Below are 22,927 nucleotides of genomic sequence, written 5' to 3'. Positions count from 1 at the left end.
ATCTATTTTGTTGAAAAAACTGCATGATCTTACACAGTAGATCCTAAATAGAACGTTTCCAGTGAAAAACTTATCAACATGTGCACAACAGATTTTTTTTGCCGGCACGGTTTTTACATAAAAACGACTCTCAAATTAATATCGTACATTTTTAGCAGCTCTAAAAATATGGAGTATTCCCAGATACACTCAGAAGTCTTTTGTTAAGCAAAATATTGAAATAATATTCCAAGTGCAGCCAAAAAATATTTTTTGTGGGTGGCAATAAAGTTGCCACGGCCTTATAAAGGGTTAAACCCGAATTCGCCTCTCGTAAATGGAGATGATTTCCCCAGGCACCTTGGTTTTGAAGTTCTTGCTGGAGAAACACATTCCGGTCTGCACATATGCATTTCGAAATAGAAGTACCTCCGGCATACTATCTTACCATTTTAAATTACGGTGGGCTAAACAGTTAGGGTTTGGCCCTAGCAGTTTATATCATTTTTGGAAAGCGTCTAAAAAAATACGAAATTTCTACAATGACTATATTCGGTAATAAAGTCAAATTTCCAGACGAGAGTTTTTGCAAGATCAAAATTTTCTTTGAAAAATTTTTCTTCCGTCGATTTTGCTGAACTATATGACTAAAAGGGGAGGGGGTGTTAACATAGCGAAATTAACTGTGCTCCCTTGGCCGAGTGGTTAGCGTCATAACTAACATGCCGGGTGTTCGGGTTCGATTCCCGTTCTGGTCGGGGGAATTTTTCGTCAAAGAAATTTCCTCCGACTTGCACTGTGATCACGCGTATTCTAGAGCTTGCCACTCAGAATGCATTCAAGGCGTGTTATTTGGCATAGAAATCTCAACTAAGTACTAATAAAAATGACGCAAGTAATACTACGTTGAGACGGCGAAGTTCCTCTAGGAACGTTAGTGCCATTGAAGAAGAAGAAGAACATAGCGAAATTACGCTATTATTTTATTCAATTCGCTTGTACATCGCATTATATATTATTCTACAATGAAACGAAGTTTTAGAATTAACTCTTTAGTAGAAGTTTGGTGGTCCTGAAGAAGATCAATTGTTTTATAGGTTTGAAGATGGTTGATTCAATCGTCCTGCTCACGCGGGAACAACACACAGGCTATATTGTCAATTGTTTCCTTATTGTCAAATCTTGAACTTTACTGAGTGTTCATTATGCATGTCCGAGCATACGTTCCGAAGCGTAAGATTTGGATGCACACAATCTGCACGGAAGTAGGGCGAAAATTGTGCCTACTTCTTCTTCTTTATGACGTTACCAGGGGTGCGGCTTGAAGTTGTCCGGTTGATGATTTTGATTATGCTAGCACGGTTGTATGCTCACTTTCGTTTGACATATATGCAATTTTTTAATTTGACATTTAATTCAAAAAATGTTAGTGTCTGTCATTCTGCAAAAAAAAACAAAGTAGCTTCGATATTCAGCGTATTACAACTACTGACTTTCGTTCCAAATAAAAAGCCTTCGCTTCTTTTGTTTTTTTTTTATTTCAAGAAAAATAGCAGTCGAAGCACATCATTTGTTTGTGGGAGCTTTTGGAGAACATGCTCCAGCAGTGAATACTCGTTCAAAAGTGATAATTTCGATCTGAAGGACAATGACCATCCTGGTGCAACAGTTTGAAGATAAGAAATTGCGGGAGTTGTTGTATGCTGACCCATCTCAAAACAACAAAAACTGGCAGAAACACTGAATATGTCCCGAATGTAGCATACAATCTGTCCCATATCTAAATTCGTTATTCAAACTACTCACTGTCTCTTACCTAAATTCCATTTCCAACTAGCACAGAATAATTTACCCAAACGCTAACATTTCCACTTATACCTTAATTCACAACACATCCACCTGTAAAACAAATCAGGCATCATTTCCGCCTGTGGTGCAATAAACAAATAATCATCATTCGGAAAAAATCTGTCACGCTCTCATTTCCACAAATTACATAACAGCCCAAAGCTGAGCACTGAAATATGAGGTGCCAACAATTCTGAACCCTTTCGTTTTCCTCATTAACTACGTTCCAAAAGTTCTGTGCGACAACACGTGCTAATCTTAATGAACAGATGTTGAGCCAGCTCGTAAGATAACTGGTCAGCCGGAATATAGCTGAAGTTTGACCAGAAATCGAGTTACGTCGTTTCTCACCATCCGTGTACATTATATGGCGACCGTGACAGGACTCTGTCACGGCCGCCCGCTTGTCCATAATGCACGAGTTGAAAGTTGTGATCAGTAGTGATGCACAAGAGAACTCCGTTAGTAGAAATCTTTTAACATTATAAGAATGGCGATTGCCCATTGTTTGTAAGCAAAAAACAGAAGCTCAGGTGTCACACAAATTGAGCGAAAGGCTAATGGTGCATCGCAAAACCGGTGATTTTAATAATGAAATCGGAGGAACAGAATACAGGCAAACCTGCTTTTGTGCGAAGGTTAAGGACCACACAAAAAAAACTACAAAACTTCACCAGTAGCTTTAAAAAATAGTGTTCGCTGCAAAATTAGAAAAATAAATTTTATGCGGTGAATTGGAACCGCAGAAAATGCAGGACACGACTGCATTGTTTTCGTTGGGCAATGAAATTATATAATTTCTTTAGATATTATTTTGAAATGGGACGAAATTTATGGTATTGTAAACTGATCCTAGAATGTTTATGAAGATACAAATCGGAAAACTAAATATCGGTCGCGTCACAGAAAATTGTTTAGTTTTAAGTTCAATTTTTTTTCTCAATTTAAGTAGATTAAATTTTGGCAGTTGAATTATTACAGAATCCCAACAAGGAGGATCAAATGTGCCAATTCAGATACAGGGAAATATACGTCAGTTCGACAACGTCGAAAAACCTAAACCTAAACCGAGCAAAAAATCAATACTCAGATGCTCAGAGAAGAATAATCTTGACCTAGAAATTAGTAAAAACTATTTCGCAAATTATGGTGTGTCTCCATTTTATTCAATCTTATCTTATCTTCTTTGTTTTTAATAGGCTTTAAACTTTGCAGTTCATTCGCCTCTATTTTATTCAATGAGATTTGTCCAACATTTTTCCTTCATTGAAAGTAGAAAACTTAAGTCTTTCAATGCATCTATTCCCTGCTACTATCATTAACTTTTCCAATTCATCCAACAAGCTTCTTTAAGTTTGCGATATTTGCAAACCAATAAATGGTCTTTTCAGTTTAGGTTTCAAAGAAACAAATGTAGATCATGCGTAAAAACTGCCCAACAAAGTCCGCCAGAATTTTCACCATATTGCGGAGTAAACGAATGTAAATACTTGCTTCTGCCCATGACCTTTCGGGGAATAAACAATCCATAATTAGCATGCAGCTGTCATTTCAGCTTTCGAATTATCCATGCAACCTAATTAACATAATTCTTTTTTTCTCGTCTCCGCAGATGTAGCGGCTGCGATAGTCTGTTCCCCTCGCTGATGCTGTTGGAGCACCACAAGGAGGAGTTCGAGCACTGGAGCGACTTCGAGGACGACGGACGGTTGCCGTGTTGCCGTCGGAACCGGCGAGACGATGAGTACACCGACACCGACACAGGGTCTAGCGATGCCGAAAGTGAGGACCTGGAGCGGTTATTGTAATTGGGAATTGGAAATCATCGTGCTGCTCTTTGGGTGTTCCTAATTGGGAGCAACGATGAGGAATTGATTAGTGATGTTTGAGTTATAATTTGAAGCTTTTGGGTATTAGAGATTCGGCTCCATTCGGCGTGGAATGCAGAATACCGCATGAATCCAAAATAAATGACAGACTGTAATAGATACATAAATTTCCAAACTTTGAGACCTTCTATTTGAACTTCTGACAGTTTACTGACGTTTGCTGACTGAAAGTTTACGTCAGAAATGATAACGATTGGATTATTGACACGTAAAAAAACAATGGAAGAGAAACATCATTGGTTGTCGATGGCATGAAAAACTCAACCAACAGCTTATTATAAAATCGTTACAAAATGTTTATTTTCAGTCAATGAGACCTTGACTGAAAATAAACATTTTGTAACGATAAATCACAAGTGTTTGTAAAAAATTGATTATGAGGCTAGTGACAAGCAAGGCTTAAGTAAAACTGATTTCAAACTAGTACGACTAATATTTGTTCAAAAAACATGTTAATTTTGTGAAATCAATATAATATTCTACCTGAAACGTAACCCGACATATTCAATCGATGAAATCACTCAACAGAACCATCCGAAAATGTGGTATGAAGAAAAACTTGTGTAACATGAAAATATTTCTTGATAGAAGGATTTGTCATACATAAAATGAAGAAAAATCAGCTCTACTGATTATGCAATAATAACGAGGACCTTTGAAACCTTGGAACATTTCATAAAACATGTAATAGTATATAGCAGTGGAAAAAATCATATCCGAGACGAATGAACTTATAAATATAATAATACGAAGTGGTGGATACCGTTTCCCCTAATGTTTGAGTGGTTAGAGAACATAATAGCATGAATAGCCGTGTTTTGTAGGACAATCTTTCGACTTGGCTCTCGTTGAGAACAAAGAAGATAAGGTGAATGAATCGGTGCAACCGATTTCTGAAAGAAGCCCAAACAACTTATGATAAAGATACTTGAAAAAGACGTGATTTTTCTCCCAATAGACGTATCCATATTATCAGAACAAATAAAATCCCAGCCAAAATAGAGTAAGTGATATCCAGCATTATCCCCCGAGATCTTCCTTCCTTTTACGTGAGCGAAAAAAGGAAATACAAAATACAACTAAGCTGAAACAGAATATATCCAAAAATAAATATCATCGATCAAACAGACTTTTGTAGTGCACGGAGCCAGAGCTTCTAGATTACCGGACCCAAATTATTGTAAAATACGATGTATATCATAGACAAAAAAATAGATGAAATATATGGAACCAACTTATATATGGAAGGAAGAGTGTTTCACTGTTCGTTTTACCCCATCAATTATTCACTCAATTACAATTTTTCAAGCAAACCATTTGTCATGACAATTGTCATGCGAAAATGCGAAAACAGAATAGAAACTGAGAGAGGTTGGCGTCGACATCATGCCTCATACCGTATGTTTCTATTCTGTTTTCGCATTTACGCATGACAATTGTCATGACAAATGGTTTGCTTGCAATTTTTACCTTACAACAAAATTTACTGCCGAACTCTGCGCACACTGACGCTATACCAAAATACCACCATCCTAAATACATTCGATATAGTAGGGGTAGTGGGGGCAAATCGGTCATGGGGGGCAAAGTGGACACCTGCTTGTTTGGTAGTATAACTATTGACTATAGATGCCGTATTGATAGTCACCTTATATTTGAAGAATTTAATGACTTTCGAGTCACTCTGTACTTCAGTAGAGCTGTCGCATGTCAGAATACAAATAAGTGCCGTAGTTCAGTGCGCATGGTAGCTGAGGAATTTCTCGTGAAGTTTAGTTTATTCAATCTGATATATTGGACAAATCATCAGTTTGAATAATATATCAGATTGCAATGCATTCGAAAATGTCATTCACAAAGCTATTCCGGGTGATCATAGCTTTCGATGAAATACCAGTACCAGAATGATCTGTTTCAACACTTTGTAGATGTAGATAGCGTTCCTTTTCTTTCCACGGACCTTCTTTCCCCTATCGGTTTTTGATAATAATGGCTTTTCCAGAACTTCTTCGCCGCCTTTCCATTCGTTGTTTGAGGAGCCATTATAACAATGCGTCGAATGCGTCCACTGAAAAAGTTTTCATAGGAACGAATGACCTTTGAGTCAAAGTCCCTTAAAAATAAGAACCAAATCGAACCGAGCTTCGAGTGGAAGTAAATACAAAAACCAAACCGAATCAACCGAAAATTTTCATCAGCACAGTCGAGGATAATAAAATGTCTGGACATGGTAAAGGTGACAAAGTTAAGGGAATGGCAAAGTCCCTTTCAAATCGTGCTGGCAATGTTGCCAATTTTTCAGTTTTTAGGCCTTTGCAAAAAAAAATTACTGTGCAATTCTTTCTTGCACAGAGGTCTAATTTGATAGAAAATGTGGAATATCTTAGATTGTGAGTTTTAGATACATAGAAAATTATGCCAAACATAAAATCAAAAACATTTTAAAATTAATTCTATTGATTGATTTTATAAACATTCATTTAATCATCACTTTCCTCGTGGTGTTTATACATGGTCTAGCATTATTTAGCCTTCCTGTCGTTTGACAACTGTACTGGACATCTCCCCCTCGGATTTTAACAAATAATTTCGATTTGATAATTGCGTTCACAGTTTCTGTAACGTGACGGTTCTAAATTTTTGTTTTGTTCGCATATTGCGAAAAATACGATTTTTATCATTACTATATTTGACACATTTGACAGTAGCAAAAATAGTTCTATTCAGTACCGTTCGAATTGTCTGATTAAGTTTGTTGATTGTTGCGTAAAATGATCAAATATTGAAAAAATATCTAAAAAGGTTACCTTGTTACAAAATCTATATCAAATCTACATGGATGTCCAATAATCTGTAATCTGTATATACAGATTCTTGGTCAGAAAGCATATTGAAAATCTGTACAATTACAGAGAAATCTGTATATGTGGCAACACTGCGTGCTGGTTTACAGCAAGGCGCCTATAAGTATGTCCTAAGGTGAGGCCGTTTCGTCACTAAGTTGGTTAAGGAAGCGGTATATGAAAACAGTACGGAAGAAAGCAGAAGGGGAATTATCTGCTTGAAGCGTGAAAGAGACAGACTGATCACAAGCGAGCCAAGGCGCCTAGAAGTATATCCTAAGGTGGGCCAACTTGCTAAAATCACTCTTCAGCCATCTTGAAAGTCTACTGTGTTTTGTTTGTAAACAGAACTCAATACACTAGTGCCGAAGCTCGCTCGTGATCAGTCTGTCTCTTTCACGCTACAAGCAAATAATTCCCCTTCTGCTTTCTTCCGTACTGTTTTCATATACCGCTCCTCTAACCAACTTAATGACGAAACGGCCTCACCTTAGGATATACATCTAGGCGCCTTTAAGCACGCTTGGGCACAACCGTGATGTGTTTTGTTTACAAACAAAACACAGTAGACTTTCAAGATGGCTGAAGTGTGATTTTAGCACGTTGGCCCACCTTAGGATATACTTCTAGGCGCCTAGGTTTACAGTTCCCGGTCGGTCGTATCCAATCATCAAATTCAATTCAGTAATTGCAAGATTTTATAGGTTTTCTAATGGGCATTTTCCAAACAACACAACCAAATGTAAACATTGTACTCATATCCAGGGATGCCAGTTGACTGCTTTGAATATATTTACACGGCACGAAAAGTGTCTTCACGTCATATTGAACAAACGTTGGCTCCAAAAAATCCATTATAAGAAAACGTCTGAATGATGAAATCATATGCTCGAGAAATTATATCAATGAAACCAAAAGATATATGAAACTTATTCCATTTTTTTTTTTGTAATGATTTTAAATTTTTGGCACTGAGAAAAGAGTATCGATTGATCAATTTTAAAAATGTTTGTTATTTTTCTCAAAATAAAAACATGTCATCTCATCTGACATCACTGATCATACCAAGAAAAAGTGTCTGAAGTCTCTCCAGTCTACCAAATAAAATATTTCAATGAAACTCGTGTACTGGAATAGGATATTTTGCTCGTCTCGACAGTGACTGAAGCCGAGACGAGACGAGACGATGTTGGTTCAAATTTGATATCAATATCCGACAATTCGCGTTGACGGCGGAATGGTGTCGACATCTGGATACGACATTAGTTTGTATGAGGCCAGCTCTTCTCTATCAGATTAGTCGGCCCTAAGGCAGTTTTATTAATAAAATTTGTATAAATTTTTTTTCTTGCCGTTATTTACCTACTAGAAGTACGTTGTCCTGACCCTAATTTAAACTATTTTCTATGAATTTTTAGATATTAAAAATATTAAAACTTACCATTATAATATTAAATTATCTTCAGACACAATTTTTGTATGATATTTTTTCACTCCTTGCAAGCATAAGTAATTTTCATTTACATAGAGTATTATTTTGGTTTGGGAAAAATAATTTTCATTCATAATTTCTATTTTAAAAGTGTGTTCATTTCTTCTGCAAACCCATATTGTCATGCGTACTCTTCCATTTCGTAATACGAAATCAACGCGGATATCTCTTTTCAAAATAGCATAAATTACGAACCACCTATCAATACCACTATCTTGCTACCAACCGTATGTAAAATGAATGTCAGATGCAAGACACATCTCTATTAACGATTGATACATTTTACTACACGGTATTGGTAGCTTTGCGGATAGCTACAATACATAACGGTAATCTATTTTCAAACCTGTTTATGGTATATGTTAAACCAAGATGTGTGGAATAAAGGTGTGACCGTGTCGTCAATAAGTGCGCGAGGGGAAACGGTATAAATATTCAGAGGACTGTGGAAAAGGATTTTACTGCAAATAGAGATGTCTAAATTTTTCGTTTATTCAATTATCGATTAATCGTGGGGTCATTTTTAAATATTCGATTCATTCGAATAATTGTTTTTCAGTATTCGATTAACCGAGCGAATATTTATTTCTTGTAATCAAAAAGAACAGACATATTTGTAATAAAAAAGTATGATGTCATAATTTTAAAAGTTACATTAAATATAATTTTGAAATAAACATGGTGCAGAATAATTGTTTTTGAATGAAATGGTATTTTAGTATATTGATAAATTTAGCATTTCATAATTTTTTGAGGACGATTGAAAAAAAAGTACATAATGAGAATGATGCACAATATTATTATTGTACCAACATAATTTTTTTTCTGTTCTAAATTACCTGTTCTTTGAATGTTGAATGAAATAGCTGATTTGTTTGAATATTTCTGCTTGGTCCTTAAGGCTACTAGTTCAAAAGAGGTACATTTATAGAATCATTGACCACTAGTATGGTATATTTTCCTCGGCACTCTGAATTTGAATACTACTATTTTAGAACGGGAGCTGAGACCACCTTCTTTAAGTCCGCCTTTTACTCTTGCAGACCCTGAATTCTTCTTCCCAATCTCCTCCACCACCAGGGAATCATTTTTATGGTTCAACCGTAAATGATTTAGCATATCCGGAGAATTTCGACGAAACACCATGACGGTTAACACTCCTATACTCGCGCATAGGTCTGAGAGACCAAGAAATCAATAATTCGTTCATTTCTCAGAAAACATCAACACTACGACATTGCGATTCTCTCTAGCTTCGTCATTCGTTGTTCATCATCGTTTAGCGTATCGTATAAGTTGGTACGAAGGGGACGTATATCACTTTTTCACCACCTTCGGTCTGAGACACCGACGCGCGTACAGGAGTAACTTTTTTGGACAAGTGACTTTTTTCCTATTTTAGAATATTGTTCAATGAAATGTATAAATAATGTCAGTGGCGTGGAATATTCATTAAATATAATGCATAATATCATTTTCGAACTATTCTTATTTGATTTTAGTCCTTTTGTCACCGGATTGAACGGATTATTCGTCGATATACTCGTCGTTAGATTCATACGTGCAAAAGTAAAGTACAAATGTTTGACATTCGTATAGTTGTTCACTAAATATAATGGTCACGCATATACACACTTGTGAAATAAATGCACTTGCGGAAGAATTGTAAACTGTAAGTTATAAATTAATTGGTGGCTTATGGTTATTTTTACAGTTACTGCTTCGGTTTTTTTCTATAATATATGAGCTAAACAATATCGACGATAAAACAAGTCGCAGGAAGTTCCTTCTTCTTCTTCTTCAATGGCACTAACGTTCCTAGAGGAACTTCGCCGTCTCAACGTAGTATTACTTGCGTCATTTTTATTAGTACTTAGTTGAGATTTCTATGCCAAATAACACGCCTTGAATGCATTCTGAGTGGCAAGCTCTAGAAATACGCGTGATCACAGTGCAAGTCGGAGGAAATTTCTTTGACGAAAAGTTCCCCCGACCAGAACGGGAATCGAACCCGAACACCCGGCAGGTTAGTTATGACGCTAACCACTCGGCCACGGGAGCACTAGTAGTAGGAAATTCCTAGAAATCCTTTTATATCATCTTTTTATGCCTGTTCTATACCTGTTCCTCAGAAACGCCGATGTCAACGTATCCCTCCTATCCGATCTATAAACTTTTACTTAGTCGCGGCAATACATACACACACTCTTTACAGATACACGGGCCAAAGGTTGTGCAGTCCACTGATGATTTAACAAAAGCCAAAGGTTGTACCGCTCATGACAACTCTACACGAGCTGATGATTGCGCCGGCTAGTGACCATTCTATCCTGGATTCCTCGAGAAGACGCACCACGCTAGATATGGGGTACAGACTAGGGGGGCGTTGCTGATTAATGGTCAGCTGCATCCCAATAGGAAGTATCCCGTGTCGGGCACAGGTACAGATCATTGAAGACAGCAACATCACAATTACGAAAACACTTGTAATACTAACCTCGAGCCAACCGCGAGTAATCGGTTACATATTACTAACATAGTTATAAGGCAAACATTGTCGAAATATTGAACTCCCGGCCCCGTCAGGTTGACGCCATATGAGCCTTAATAAAAATATATATTTTGGATAAAAAAAAAAAAAATCTTTTTATGCCCCATCAAAAACAGGCATTAAGTTTTTGTTAACCAAGAACACAGAAACAAAGAATATTAAATATAGGAAAACTTGAAATTCCAGAAACCTTACAATCGAATAATTAACCGACGTCTCTAACTGCAAAACGCGGGAAAAATACCTCCATCACCGACCGACACAGAAAGTCGATTTATTCTCTTGATCTGAAACAAAAAATAAGATAGAGTATATTACAAACCTAAATTTAATCGTAAAAGACTTACCTTTCAACTTCTCAATGCTCTTATTGCCACCAAAACAATTCCACACACAAAGAGCAAAAAAAAGATATTGCAAAATATTGCAGATTGTTTATATACAAAATCCAAGATGGCTGAAAGGCTTTTTTCATAAGTTGCGCTACCGTATTGTATCTATCGTGTGTTAAACCAATGTTGAACTGACGGCTTCTGCTGCCGGTTTGACATTTGTTTGCCATTTTTATCGCGTAATATGTACGAATAATTTGTCCGGTAAAAAATAGCATTTACCAAAAAAATGGGTGGGTTACATCCGAGATGGAAAATGAAAGGTAGGAAGATTTTAAAATCTGTGACGTCTTAGATTTTGTTTATGCATGTTAATTTTCTTATAATAGTCCACTACATAGGAAAAGTGTTATTATTAAAAATGAAAATAAGCAGACGAAATGAACGAACTAGTTTGTTTTCTTAAATAAATGTTAGCATTCAAAATCATAAAAGCCCATCTGACATTTTAGCAGAAACTGAAATTTCTGTATTATTGAAGTATTCTAAGTTTAATTTCAATTCAATTTTACTTCTCGTTCGTCGACCAAAAACGTAAATGAACAAAGTCAGAGTCACGGAATCTTTTGTTCCTTTGACGGAGAAACATTTGACAGTGGATGGGAAAAAAGGTTGCAAGTTTTTTCATGTAAAATGCACTTGAAAAAATAATTTAATTGACTCCGTATGACCTAGATTGAGACGAAAAGTTTTCCGCTTATGTCTTAGTTTTAGACGAATGAAGTGTTCAGCACCCTAACTCTTTCAAATTTATGCGCTGACACACTCAATGTTGTAACATTTGAGTAACTGACTGGTATGCCTGATATGTGAACTTCCAATCTTCCAGGCTACTCATACAATCAAAGTTTAACACAACCAAAACCCGTGAATCTTCCCACCTTCTATTCTTCATCTCGGGTAACAACTATGATACAACCGCAAGGTTGACGTTGGACTACCGTTCCCTTAGTAATCATTTGTTTGTATTGATTAAATTATTGATTGAATGAAACAATTTTCGAATTCAATTGAATTCAACATATTTGCTGTGTAAGTAAATTATTTGAAAAAACGCCATGTAATGTAAGGCACCTTGGCTTTGATGACTGTGTTGGGGAAACCGCAAATTGGGCCAATCAAAACGGGGCAGTTAAAGCGCCTCAATAGCACTTGACATTTGACAGTTATTCAATTGCTTATCTCATGAAAAATAACATTTTATTATTTGTGATAGACGCGTAGAAATATTTCCTATCAATTGATGCAAACATCTTTCCGATCTATTAAGAAATGTACGAGTTATAAGCATCTCAAATTTTACAATTTTTCCTGCATGTTCTGTGTTTAGGTTTTCATTTTACCCCCATATATTCCGGTTAGACGTAGTCCCACGTCAAAAGTTCGATATATATAATTTTTTTTCTTAGAGTGTACATAAAATTCAATGGTTTTTCACTGAAGATGTTGTCCTTCGGGAGCAATTCCGTTTTGTCACCTGATTGGCAACTTTTGAATTCCACTACGAGAAAAAGACTTAATCACTGTTCAGAAAAAATGTTACAGAAATAAAAAAAATGGAAATATGATATTTATTTGTCTTCTAAAAAGCGAAAGCTTTTTTCTTCTTCTTATTGGTAATTTTCTCATTTTCGGCCAGAATGAGTGGTACTACGATAGTTCGATTTTTCGCCTGCTTAAGTGTCCACCAGCGGCCCAATCTGTGCTCCTGTCCGGTACAAACAATTAACGACTTTCCATCACTCGTAAAAGCCAAAGCATTTACGAAACCCTCGAGTGGAATCTCCATCAACGGCTCAATCGTTTTGGATTTACCCGCCAACTTCCAAACACGCACAAACCCATCGCACGAACCAGAAGCGAACACATCCGTGTTCAGTAGCGTGGCAATCGCACTGATCCAATTGGCCTCCCCATTCGCTGTCTGTCCATGGGCGCACTGGACAGTGTTAAGAGGTTTCTTCTTGCCCGAACTCCACACCGAGAGAGATCCATCGGTTCCACAGGAGATGAAATGTTCGTCCCCGATTAGTCGAACGCATTCGATGCTCCCAACGGTGGATGGGCTATTGTACATCAGCTGGGACTCTTCTACGATCTTCCATATACGAACGGAGCAGTCACTCCCTCCCGAGGTAATCGCGCGCTCCCGCGACAAAGCATCGATGCTGGTTACTGGCGTTTGATGGCCATATCTGCAAACAATGATGAACTTATGAACATGAAATGTGAAGCAGAGGGCACCCAGATTTACTCACAATGTTTCAACGTATAACATTTCATCCAATGACCATACTTTGACCGTTCGATCCTTACTGCAGGAATACAGTTGATGAGTGTTTGTACGGAACACAACGCCCGTTACAACATCCGAATGTCCGCTCAAAGTATTCACCTCTGCTAGGGTTTCCCCATCCAATACCTTGATCTCGTTCGTACCATCTGCCACGACCAAGAATTTCAGATCGTGTGAAATAGCGAGCGAATGAACGGCCGTTCGCTGATGCTTCGTGGACGCCAGATGTATCTTTTTTTCCAGATCCCACCGCACAACGATCCCATTCTTGTTCGCCACATACAGGAACTTATCGTCATCCGACAAGCAGAGACAGGTCGGCGACAAACGTTGCTGCTTGAAGCGTAGAGTGATCGAAGCTTCCAAATCATAGCCTTTATACGACTCTGCAACCGCACGATAAAGTTTGCCTATGCTGTCTAGGTAATCCTCCCTCAACGCTGCGGCCACACTGTCATGCAAATCGGCGTCCTCTTCCTTCGCGCGTTCGTTTTCTTCTACCTCCTTCAAGTACTTTTGTGCCAGCCGCAGTCTCTTGTCCTGGGCCGTCTCGACGAACGCTTCATCGTCGCCATCGCCAAAGTTATACTTTTTGGAGGCACCACTCACGGTCCGCTCCTCCTCTTCATCGCTGTCGAGCTCCTCTTCGGATTCTTCCTTCTCCTTGCGAGCTAGGGCTGCGGAATCCGTACGGGATTTTTTACCCGGCCTTGTTTTGTCGAACTGAAACAGAAAATCGTGCTATTTTGGCTGCCAAACGGGATACCTAATGTATTGGACTTACCTTACGTTTGGTGGCCGTTCTTGGCTTGCCTTTCAGAAAGAACGAAGACATATTGATTGAATTTATCGATGAACCAGTTATCGGCGAAGAAATTATAACAACCGTACCAAACGTGGACTAACTACTTCAGCGCACCGAACGAAACGAAAACAACGTGCGCTTGTTTACATCAATTGACAACACCCGCTAAAACTAAACCACTCAGAAATAGACAAAAAATACTCATGGAACAAGATGTCTCTACAGTCAGGAAAAAATTAACAAATCGATTTTAACTTAATGGTGAGGTTCATACACAAATTACGAAACGCGTGAAGGATGGAGTGCGGTGACCGAGGTAGCATCACTTTTTACAGTGATACAAACTCGATTTCGTACGCCACCATGCAGATCTCTTTCCCCCTCTTATTTTGAAAGTCGAAAACAAGCTTTCGGAACATTCAATTTATAGGGAGTTCGCTTTTAAAACTGAGTTAGTTCCAGACTGACTATATAATTTAAAAAAAACCTTTTCAGGTTCACGAATGCGGCGGTTTGTTGGTGTGCGTTATATAGTCTGATTTGTTGATATTTGCGAAGACAAATATACAGTGTCGACGTCTGGTGGCGATATTAGTGCTTGGGAGGTTAACTTTGCTCTATCAGACCAGAAGGGCCAAGTGCAGTGTAAAAATATAAAAGTTTGAATGAAAATTTCTACTTCATATTGTTTGATTACCTAACACATATAGTCCTGACACTCACTTAACCATTTGTCGATGCATTTCCTGTTTGTTCCACAAATAACTACTATTGTAATATAAAATCATCATCAGATATTGGTGAACCCGAGTGCGAACCCAACAGCTTTCGGGTTGAACCTAGTGCGAAACTAGGTATAAACTGATTAAGTAAAAAAACGTTTTGACAGCAGTTAGTTTGGCACTGGGGTTGAAACTGATAGCGAATTCGTTTTTAAAACTGAGTCAGTGCCAAACTGACTCTGTAATAAAAAAACGTTTTCAGTTTCACGAATGCGGTGTTTTGTTGGTGTGCGTTATATAGTCTGATTTGTTTATATTCGCGATGATAAATGTACAGTGTCGACGTCTAATGGCGATATTAATGCTTGGGAGGTAAATTATTCTCTATCAGATCAGCAGGGCCAAGTGCAGTGTAAAAATATAAAAGTTTGAATGAATGTTTTCACTTCATATTGTTTTATTACTTAAAACATGTAGTTCTGACACTTACTTAACCATTTGTCGATGCATTTCCTGGTTTTTCCACAAATAATTACTATTATAATATAAAATCATCATTAGCCACAGTTTTCGTTCAATATGTTTCTGTGATATCGAAAAAAACCCTCTTATTTCATCACATGAAATAAATATTCGATACGTTAAAGTAAATTTTCATTCATAATTTTGATTTTGAAAGCAGGTTTATTCCACCTGAATATCCATCATTATTTTCGCCTCCCAATGAAAGCACACGTAGCTTAGTGCCGTCTGCTCGAATATACTTTCAAAATCAGAATCCGAATTGGATTACGATTCCAATAATACAAAAGCAAAAGCAGCAGGTTTTTCATCTTCATAGTTTTTATTTTTAGATTTTCCAAAATATACTCGGAACTTGACAGTTCTGTATAGTTGTATTGGTGAACCCGAGTGCCAACCCGTGAAACATCTCAGTGCGAAACTAACAGCTTTCGGGGCGAACCAGTGCGACACTGAGTGCGAAACTGACTGAATAAAAAAACGTTTTGACAGCAGTTTGTGCGGCACTGAGGTTGAAACTGAACAAAAACGAATTCGCTATGAACAAAAACGAATTCGCTGTTCGGGACATCAAAGCTGAGTTTGACAGACAGTTTATATGAAGCAAAAATAAACAAAACGCAACGCAGAAAGTGGTGAATTTTAACAAATAGTTTCGCAATAGTAATTAATGTAGTTTTGATAATGGTAAGCTTTAAATGAAAGAATAATGTTCTGCAGAGCTAATTAGGTTGAAATATATAAATGAGGCGCTTAGAATGCAAGGGGTGTAAGTGACTTGATCGATTTCTCTTCGTCAACTTTTTCTTTGATTAATGACTCAACTGCAAACACGATCCAATTTGAGTTTGCTATAGAAGCTGATAGATGAGGTTCTGACCTGCCTTTCACATTGTAAAATACAGCTGGGAATGAGTTTGCAGCTGAGTTATGACCAAAAGAGAGACTCGATGTAGAGAAATCGATCAAATCACTTACACCCCTTTCATTCTAAGCCCCTCAAATTAGCAACATTAGAAACATCTTTTTATTACTGTAGAAAATGACGCTTTCTCTGCGGTGGGAAAAATAAACACATATTCAGGGACAAAATTATCAATGAAAATCAATTCATCCGAATCAAATGAACATTCTACACTGAGAGAAATAATTAGTAAATATAACGAATTTTTTGGTAAATACTACCAATCTATAATCATTTTCGACCGTACTAATAAACACATATGTCAAGCAGAACCATGATTCGGAAGCCCAATATCGGCTACATTTTCTCGCCGAAAATGCACGTATCAGAATTATATCCTTATTATACCTCCGTATTGCCTTATGGGAACAATGAAAATGGTTAATACGCGCTTTTCTCACCAGTTTTCAGATATGACAATATCCAAGCTTACTAATGTTATCGAGTAAAATATACTAATCTCTGGTAGGGATGCGGGTTTGTTGACAATATGTACAAAAAATTTGTACATTCTACTAATTTTGCATTACCAAATGTATTTGATAGTTTTCGACCGAGGATTTTTCTAAGTGTAAGTAAAAGCGTAACGAGTTTATGCAAGTGGTAAAAAATCGTGAGCGAAAACAGTGTCTAGTAATGATTTTTTTCGTGTTATTTTTCAGGAACCATTATTGGGAGAAAACGCAACCTACATTGTATTTTTTGGGCCTGGCAGATTTTTTTAATTTCGCTGCCGGAGGAAGTCGTTTGGTCGTTGAGGATAATTTTACACACTTGTTGGATGGAAATGCAACGAACTGATATGAAGATTTCAGCTACGGTTGGTTATCAACGGCTCAATCTCCGTCCTGAGCCGTTGAAGCTATTCGAGATACCAGGTTGCATTCGTTTTCGATGAAAGGTTACAATTTTTTGGCCAATATCTTAATTTATAATCAGAGATGACAATATAAATCGAGCTACAGTAAGGTTCAGTGTTATGATCATACTTTTCAGTATGACTAACAAAAGCAACTTCCTTATTGTTAGGGCAATTCGTCCAACTTTTGAGGTCCAGTTTTCAAAGGTTTCGGTCAGTTTTGGGCCTTTGAGCATGCAAATCTCAATGAAGGTACTCTTATTCGATTCTGTATTGTATGTCAACGAAGTAAATGAACGGTTTCTGGAGCGAATAGTGCTTCACTAAACTCCACTCTATCACTACGTATTCGTTTATTTATTTACTACAAAAGAATCCGAGAAAAAAAGCACTCAAAGTATAGTTGAAAAACACACGGTTTGTTTACTTTTTCCTCATACATCCATAAAATCCGCTAGACGGTGACACTGTACCTTCTATGTCGCGAATTAGATAAAGTTATAGAATCATATGAAAGTGCAAAGGTTTGCTATCTATTTTCAGAATAATGTTTTGTTTTCTCTCAGAATGGCGAATGTATGAAAATTGACTCAAACTTTATTTGAAATGATTTGAATTCGATTCCGAAAGTGTTGATCAATTTTATGATTCTGTATTTTGTATGAAAACCCTTGTTCATCGCAACTCCCTTCAGCTTTTTCAGAAGACTATCTACAAGGTTTCTGTGTATATTCGAGAGGAATGCTGGTCAATTCACCCATCAAGTGGTTTTTGAGGTCGTTTTTGTTAGATATCTGATGGTTATAAACTTCAAGCAAGCATTCCAATCCAATACAATTGTATCACTGTGTCTTGGCGACGTCGAAGTTGACGGTTCTGCACTTTGTGCATTGACGGTGTATGTGAATGCAGACATATGATTTCCATTGGAAAATATTAATTGTTGCGTTCCTTTACGTTGACCTTACGTTGACGTCACGGAAAAGATCGTCAACCTCACGTTCACGTTAGAGATGTGCCATCCGCTCATGAGCTGTTCATTCGAATCGCTTCATCATAGTGAGCGAATTCGGATCGGCTCACAATCAAAACAACGCAGCTCATCAGCTCATTACGGAGCTGGAGAGCTGTTGAGCAGATGAGCTGCTGAGCTGTTGAGCTGATGAGCAGCTGAGCTGATGAGCAGCTGAGCTGATGAGCTGCTGAGCTGATGAGTTGAAGAGCTGCATAGCTGTGGAGCGCAAAAGCTGCAGAGAGTGTGAATTGTGAGACGCGAAAGAATTTTTCGTCACCCGCGCTTTATGATATGACGTCAGTTTGTTTTCGTGCTTCCCTCTTCGTTCTTTAGCTCTTGCAGAGATGCCAGATAGGAAAAAGGTTTTTGTTTTGAAGATATTCAATCGTTCGTTACTTCATTAAAGTTTTCTTACATCGCCAAACAAGATAATAAACATTATTATATGCGTGTAAATGCAATTGGCGATCTAACGCAAAACGTAAACGATCGGAGAGACATCTGGATTTTGTTTTTGAACTAAGAAAATGATGATAATGTAACCTAAAACTCAAAAACAAATCACGTATATTTTACTTCCGGACTTTGCAAGGTAGTTCTCACATGCAGGAATCATGCATTTTTCAACTTGTTTTTTATTGTGCTCTCGAATTTCCTTTTTTGATTCAACCATTGTCAACATTTGTACAGTTTTCACGACTGAAAGAGGTAAGAAAATAACATGGTGTATATAAAATTGCGCAGAATTAAATTTCTTTCAAACTCATCGCAATCAAATAATCTTTTATGATTATAACATAGTAATTTATGGAAAGAACTACAAACCTTCCATAAGCTCACATGGCAAAATTAAAAACCATCATCACTTTCACCGCAGCGCCGCCTAGGTGTAGATTTGTACGTTAGATCGCCAATTACTATATTATATTGTTATTCAAACATGACTGTGGAAACACATAAATTTATTTCCGCGTGCTGAATCAAACATAATTCAGAAAACCACCCGGCATAAATTCTGATGATTGATAATGGTCCTTTTGTTACCTTTGTCATCCCGAAGAATTATTTCTCGTTGCGCCTATTAGTGGATTTATTTTTATATCCTTGGATGCAAAAATAATATCTCAGTAGTTTTATCAAAAAACGTTGTCTCGGCCAATTATTCTGAAGGCATTTAATTTGGCTACTGCTGGTTCTTCTGTTTTTTAAGTTCAGCATATCCTAAGCATCTTCTATGTTGGATTTCAGCATTCAATATTTGTTGTATATTATATTATTAGAATTCATATTAGTTTTAGTTTGTGTACAATTACAAATTACATTCGTTTATTTTTCTGCTTTCCGTCTATTAAGAAAATGCACACTATAAAATGTGTATTGGTAGTAATGCAATTGTGTGGACAACTGCAAAAATCAATTGAGCTGAAGAGCTGTTCCAAATGAGCAGCTCACTTGTATGAGCTGAATGGCTCTGAGCCGCTCACCATGATGAGCTGATTTGCCCATCTCTAGTTCACGTATCATCAATATCGCCTCCGATTTACACACATTCACACACAGTCTGTGTTTGCAGCAGAAATGTGCATCAAATGTCAACGAAAGAATTATTTGATGTTATTCGCCTCATCGAAGGTTGGTATCAACATACCAACATACCAATTGTTGATACCAACCTTCGATGAGGCGTGCAGTAAGATTATCTCTCAGGTCTTGGAGTAAAATTATCTCTCAGGTCTTCATTCTGAAAACAGTTCAAGTTTCATTCATCAAGCAGATTGTTTGCATAATGTCGAAGTACAACAAAATATGTTGCCTGTTGCATATTGTGTATTGCTGCTTGCTAGTTGCTTATTGCTCCAGTGTGCGAGCCGCCTTAAACCTCACACTATCTTGGTGTATCAAAGAAGGCCTGAATCCCACAAAAACAACAATTGTTCCTTTCACCAAAAAGAAGACACTGCATCTGCAGTCTCTACATCTTGAAGGAGAGGAAACAAAATGCAGCGTTTCAGTGAAATATCTTGGCGTAATCCTAGATGCTAAACAGGACTGGAACGCACATTTAGATTCAATCTCTTACCCGTTGGATCAGCCTCAGAGATGAACAGTGATTGGATGAACCTAGGACTGATAATGACATTCATAATGTTATCTAACTTTCTCGTTAAATATGGGATGAAGGTGGTACCAGTGTTCGTAATGGTTCAATCATGTTCTATACCGATGGGTCGAAAATGGGTAGCAGAACAGATGCTGGAGTGTATCGTCCCAGAATAAAAAATTCTGTAGCTATGGGCAACTTGCCAACAGTTTTTCAGGTAGAACTAGCTGCAATAATAGAGTGTATAACCGTCTGTCTCAAAAGAAAATATGGACATGCTAACATCTGCTTATTCTCAGACAGTCAAGCGGCACTTAAAGCTCTTTATGCTTTTAAATGCTCTTCAAAAATTGTCTGGGAATACATTTACCTTGTACGGCAACTAGGTCAGATAAGTTTGGTATAACTGTACTGGATTTCTGGTCATTGCGGTATAGAGGATACAAGCAGGTGAACACGGTTCAAGCTCACCCTTCACTGGTCCAGAACCATTCAGTAGGATTTCTGATTGTGTATTGAAGAGTGAGCTGAAGAAATGGAAAGACCGGGAAGTGACGGGCAACAGGAAGGCTGTACAACTTAAACAGTCAAAAAAAAATTATCACGCCGAGTATTCAAATTACTCAACGATTGCTGAGTCTTAATGAGAAAGACTTCAGCATATTCACTGGCCTTACAACAGGACACTGTACGAATAAATATCATCTCAAAAACATAGGCTTAGTACAAGATGCTATTTGTCACTTTTGTAATGTCGAAAGCGAATCCTCGGAACATTTACTCTGCAATTGCGAAGCTCTAACAAAACGCAGACTTCAACACCTTGATAAGGATATTCTGGAGTTTAAAGAAGGTTTGGCCTGTATCGCCGATCAGGATTGTTTCATCAGACAGATTATTCCTGATTGGTACCTATCTCGCTATAGCTTCCAGTCTACTTCTTCATCAATGAACAGTAGATGAGCTTGAAGCCACGATAAATACAATACGGTAGCGCAACTTATGAGAAAGGCCTTTCAGCCATCTTGGATTTTGATGTAAACAATCTGCAATATTTTGCAATATTTTTTTTTGCTTTTTGTTTGTGGAACGAAACAAAAAAAAATCGAAATCGAAATTCATCGAATATGCTAAATCATTTACGGTTGAAGCATGAAAATGATTCCTTGGTGGTGGAGGAAACTGGGAAAAAGAATTCAGGGTCCGCCGGAGTAAAATGCGGACATGAAGAAGGTGGTCTCAGCTCCCGTTCTAAAATAGTAGTATTCAAATTCAGAGTGCCAAGGAAAATATACCATACTAGTGGTGAATGATTCTATACATATACTTCTTTAGAACTAGTAGTTATAGGGAACAATCAGAAATATTCAAACAAATCAGCTATTTCAACAACATTCGAAGAACAGATAATTTTGAACAGCAAAAATTTTATGTTGGTGCAATAAAAATGTAGGTCGGACTCGATTATATACAGACTCGATAATATGTGATTCGATTATATACAATTTTGGACTCGATTACAGTTTGGAAATTATTTTTTTTATATTTTAAGTATGACTCATTTCAAGAAGAAAGGTAACCTTTTAACGATAAGGTGGAATTTAAGTGGGTATTACATGTACCGTGGGGTAAAAATCGTCATTTTGGAAGATTTTGCTTGAGTTTTCACCAGTTATATCGTAATATCGTTATTGCAGCCAAATCAAAAAGGCAGAAGATGGGTGTCAAAGAACAAATTTTAAAGCGGTTAGAGAACTTTTATTTGATTGATAGAAATGATCTAGTCCAAATAAGTTTTCAGGATAAAATTAATAATACCACATTAAAAATTATTAACTTTCAAGTTATCCACTTCCAAAATGTTATTAAAATCCACTAATTTAGATGTTCCACTACTATATCCTGCACAAAATTTTCTCATCTTTCAAATGAAAGCAACAGAATCGTCTCCCTTAGCGTAGTTTTTAAAGTAGAGCCAGTTGGAGGCAAAAAAGTTCGAAACAAAAAAAAAAGTTCTATAACTATTTCATTGTTGAAATTCGAACATATGCGTAGAAGGATTTTTTTTCATCAAATATGATCGTCTATTACCTCCTGAGAGAACCTGGATAAATTTATTTTATGCGAGAAAGGTGTTTTCTGACTTCAAGGGGATGAATCAAAAATCAAATTCCTCTTTCATATTCAAAAAATGAAAAAAACATGCAAAAAAAAACGATCAAAAACTTTTTTTTTTGACTTGATTATATACAGTTGAAAGTAATCACAAATTGTATATAATCGAGTCCGCCCTAAATCATTTTCATGGTGTGCTCTCTTTTCTATCGTCCTCAAAAAAAATCATGAAATGGTAAAATTATCAATATACTTCTTCTTGTTCACATAAATTTGCGAAAGCCGAACATAGTAGGCATCGTTCGAATAAGCATCGTGGCAGTTTGTAGCGAGCCGCCGGCAGCTGTTTATAAACAATACCGACAGCAATTCCAATATGGCTGAAAGTGCATTTCATATGATTGTTTCACCTGGTATATATAGAGGCGCCTTGGAAAAAATTAGGCATACCACAATAGTTCAAAATAATGGATTGAAAAACAATCAAAATACATTTTGAGTGTATCAATTTTGTTGACCACACTTTTATTGATG

General features: G+C 37.1%; 2 protein-coding genes across 2 annotated transcripts in view; one reads left to right on the top strand and one right to left on the bottom strand.

Annotated features, from left to right (window-relative positions):
- Positions 1-4,955, top strand: part of LOC129762904 (uncharacterized) — a 109,701-nt gene extending 104,746 nt beyond the window's left edge. Inside the window, exon 4 of the mRNA XM_055761510.1 lies at positions 3,440-4,955. Coding sequence (XP_055617485.1) covers positions 3,440-3,635 — 196 coding nt within the window. The 3' untranslated portion in view covers positions 3,636-4,955. The remainder of the gene's footprint in view (positions 1-3,439) is intronic.
- A 7,578-nt stretch (positions 4,956-12,533) lies between these two features.
- LOC129779156 (U3 small nucleolar RNA-interacting protein 2) lies at positions 12,534-14,244 on the bottom strand. Its single transcript, XM_055786448.1, has 3 exons — positions 14,075-14,244; positions 13,253-14,013; positions 12,534-13,189 (listed from the first exon to the last, which is right to left on the bottom strand). Exons 1-3 carry the CDS (start codon positions 14,123-14,125, stop codon positions 12,577-12,579), a joined length of 1,425 nt encoding a protein of 474 aa, XP_055642423.1. The 5' UTR covers positions 14,126-14,244; the 3' UTR covers positions 12,534-12,576.
- Between the last annotated feature and the right edge of the window lie 8,683 nt (positions 14,245-22,927).

This window comes from Toxorhynchites rutilus, chromosome 1 (genome assembly GCF_029784135.1).
Source record: "Toxorhynchites rutilus septentrionalis strain SRP chromosome 1, ASM2978413v1, whole genome shotgun sequence".
Lineage (NCBI taxonomy): Eukaryota > Metazoa > Arthropoda > Insecta > Diptera > Culicidae > Toxorhynchites > Toxorhynchites rutilus.
Note: the sequence above shows the minus strand (reverse complement) of the source record. Positions and strands in the feature narration are given on the sequence as shown.

Excerpts from the sequence above, each read along its gene's own strand:
- LOC129779156 (XM_055786448.1), bottom strand. The coding sequence starts at position 14,125 with ATGTCTTCGTTCTTTCTGAAAGGCAAGCCAAGAACGGCCACCAAACGT. Across the intron at positions 14,014-14,074 it reads GAACGGCCACCAAACGTAAG|TTCGACAAAACAAGGCCGGG; the intron begins GTAAGTCCAATA and ends TTTCTGTTTCAG. Across the intron at positions 13,190-13,252 it reads ATGTTATACGTTGAAACATT|ATATGGCCATCAAACGCCAG; the intron begins GTGAGTAAATCT and ends CATTGTTTGCAG.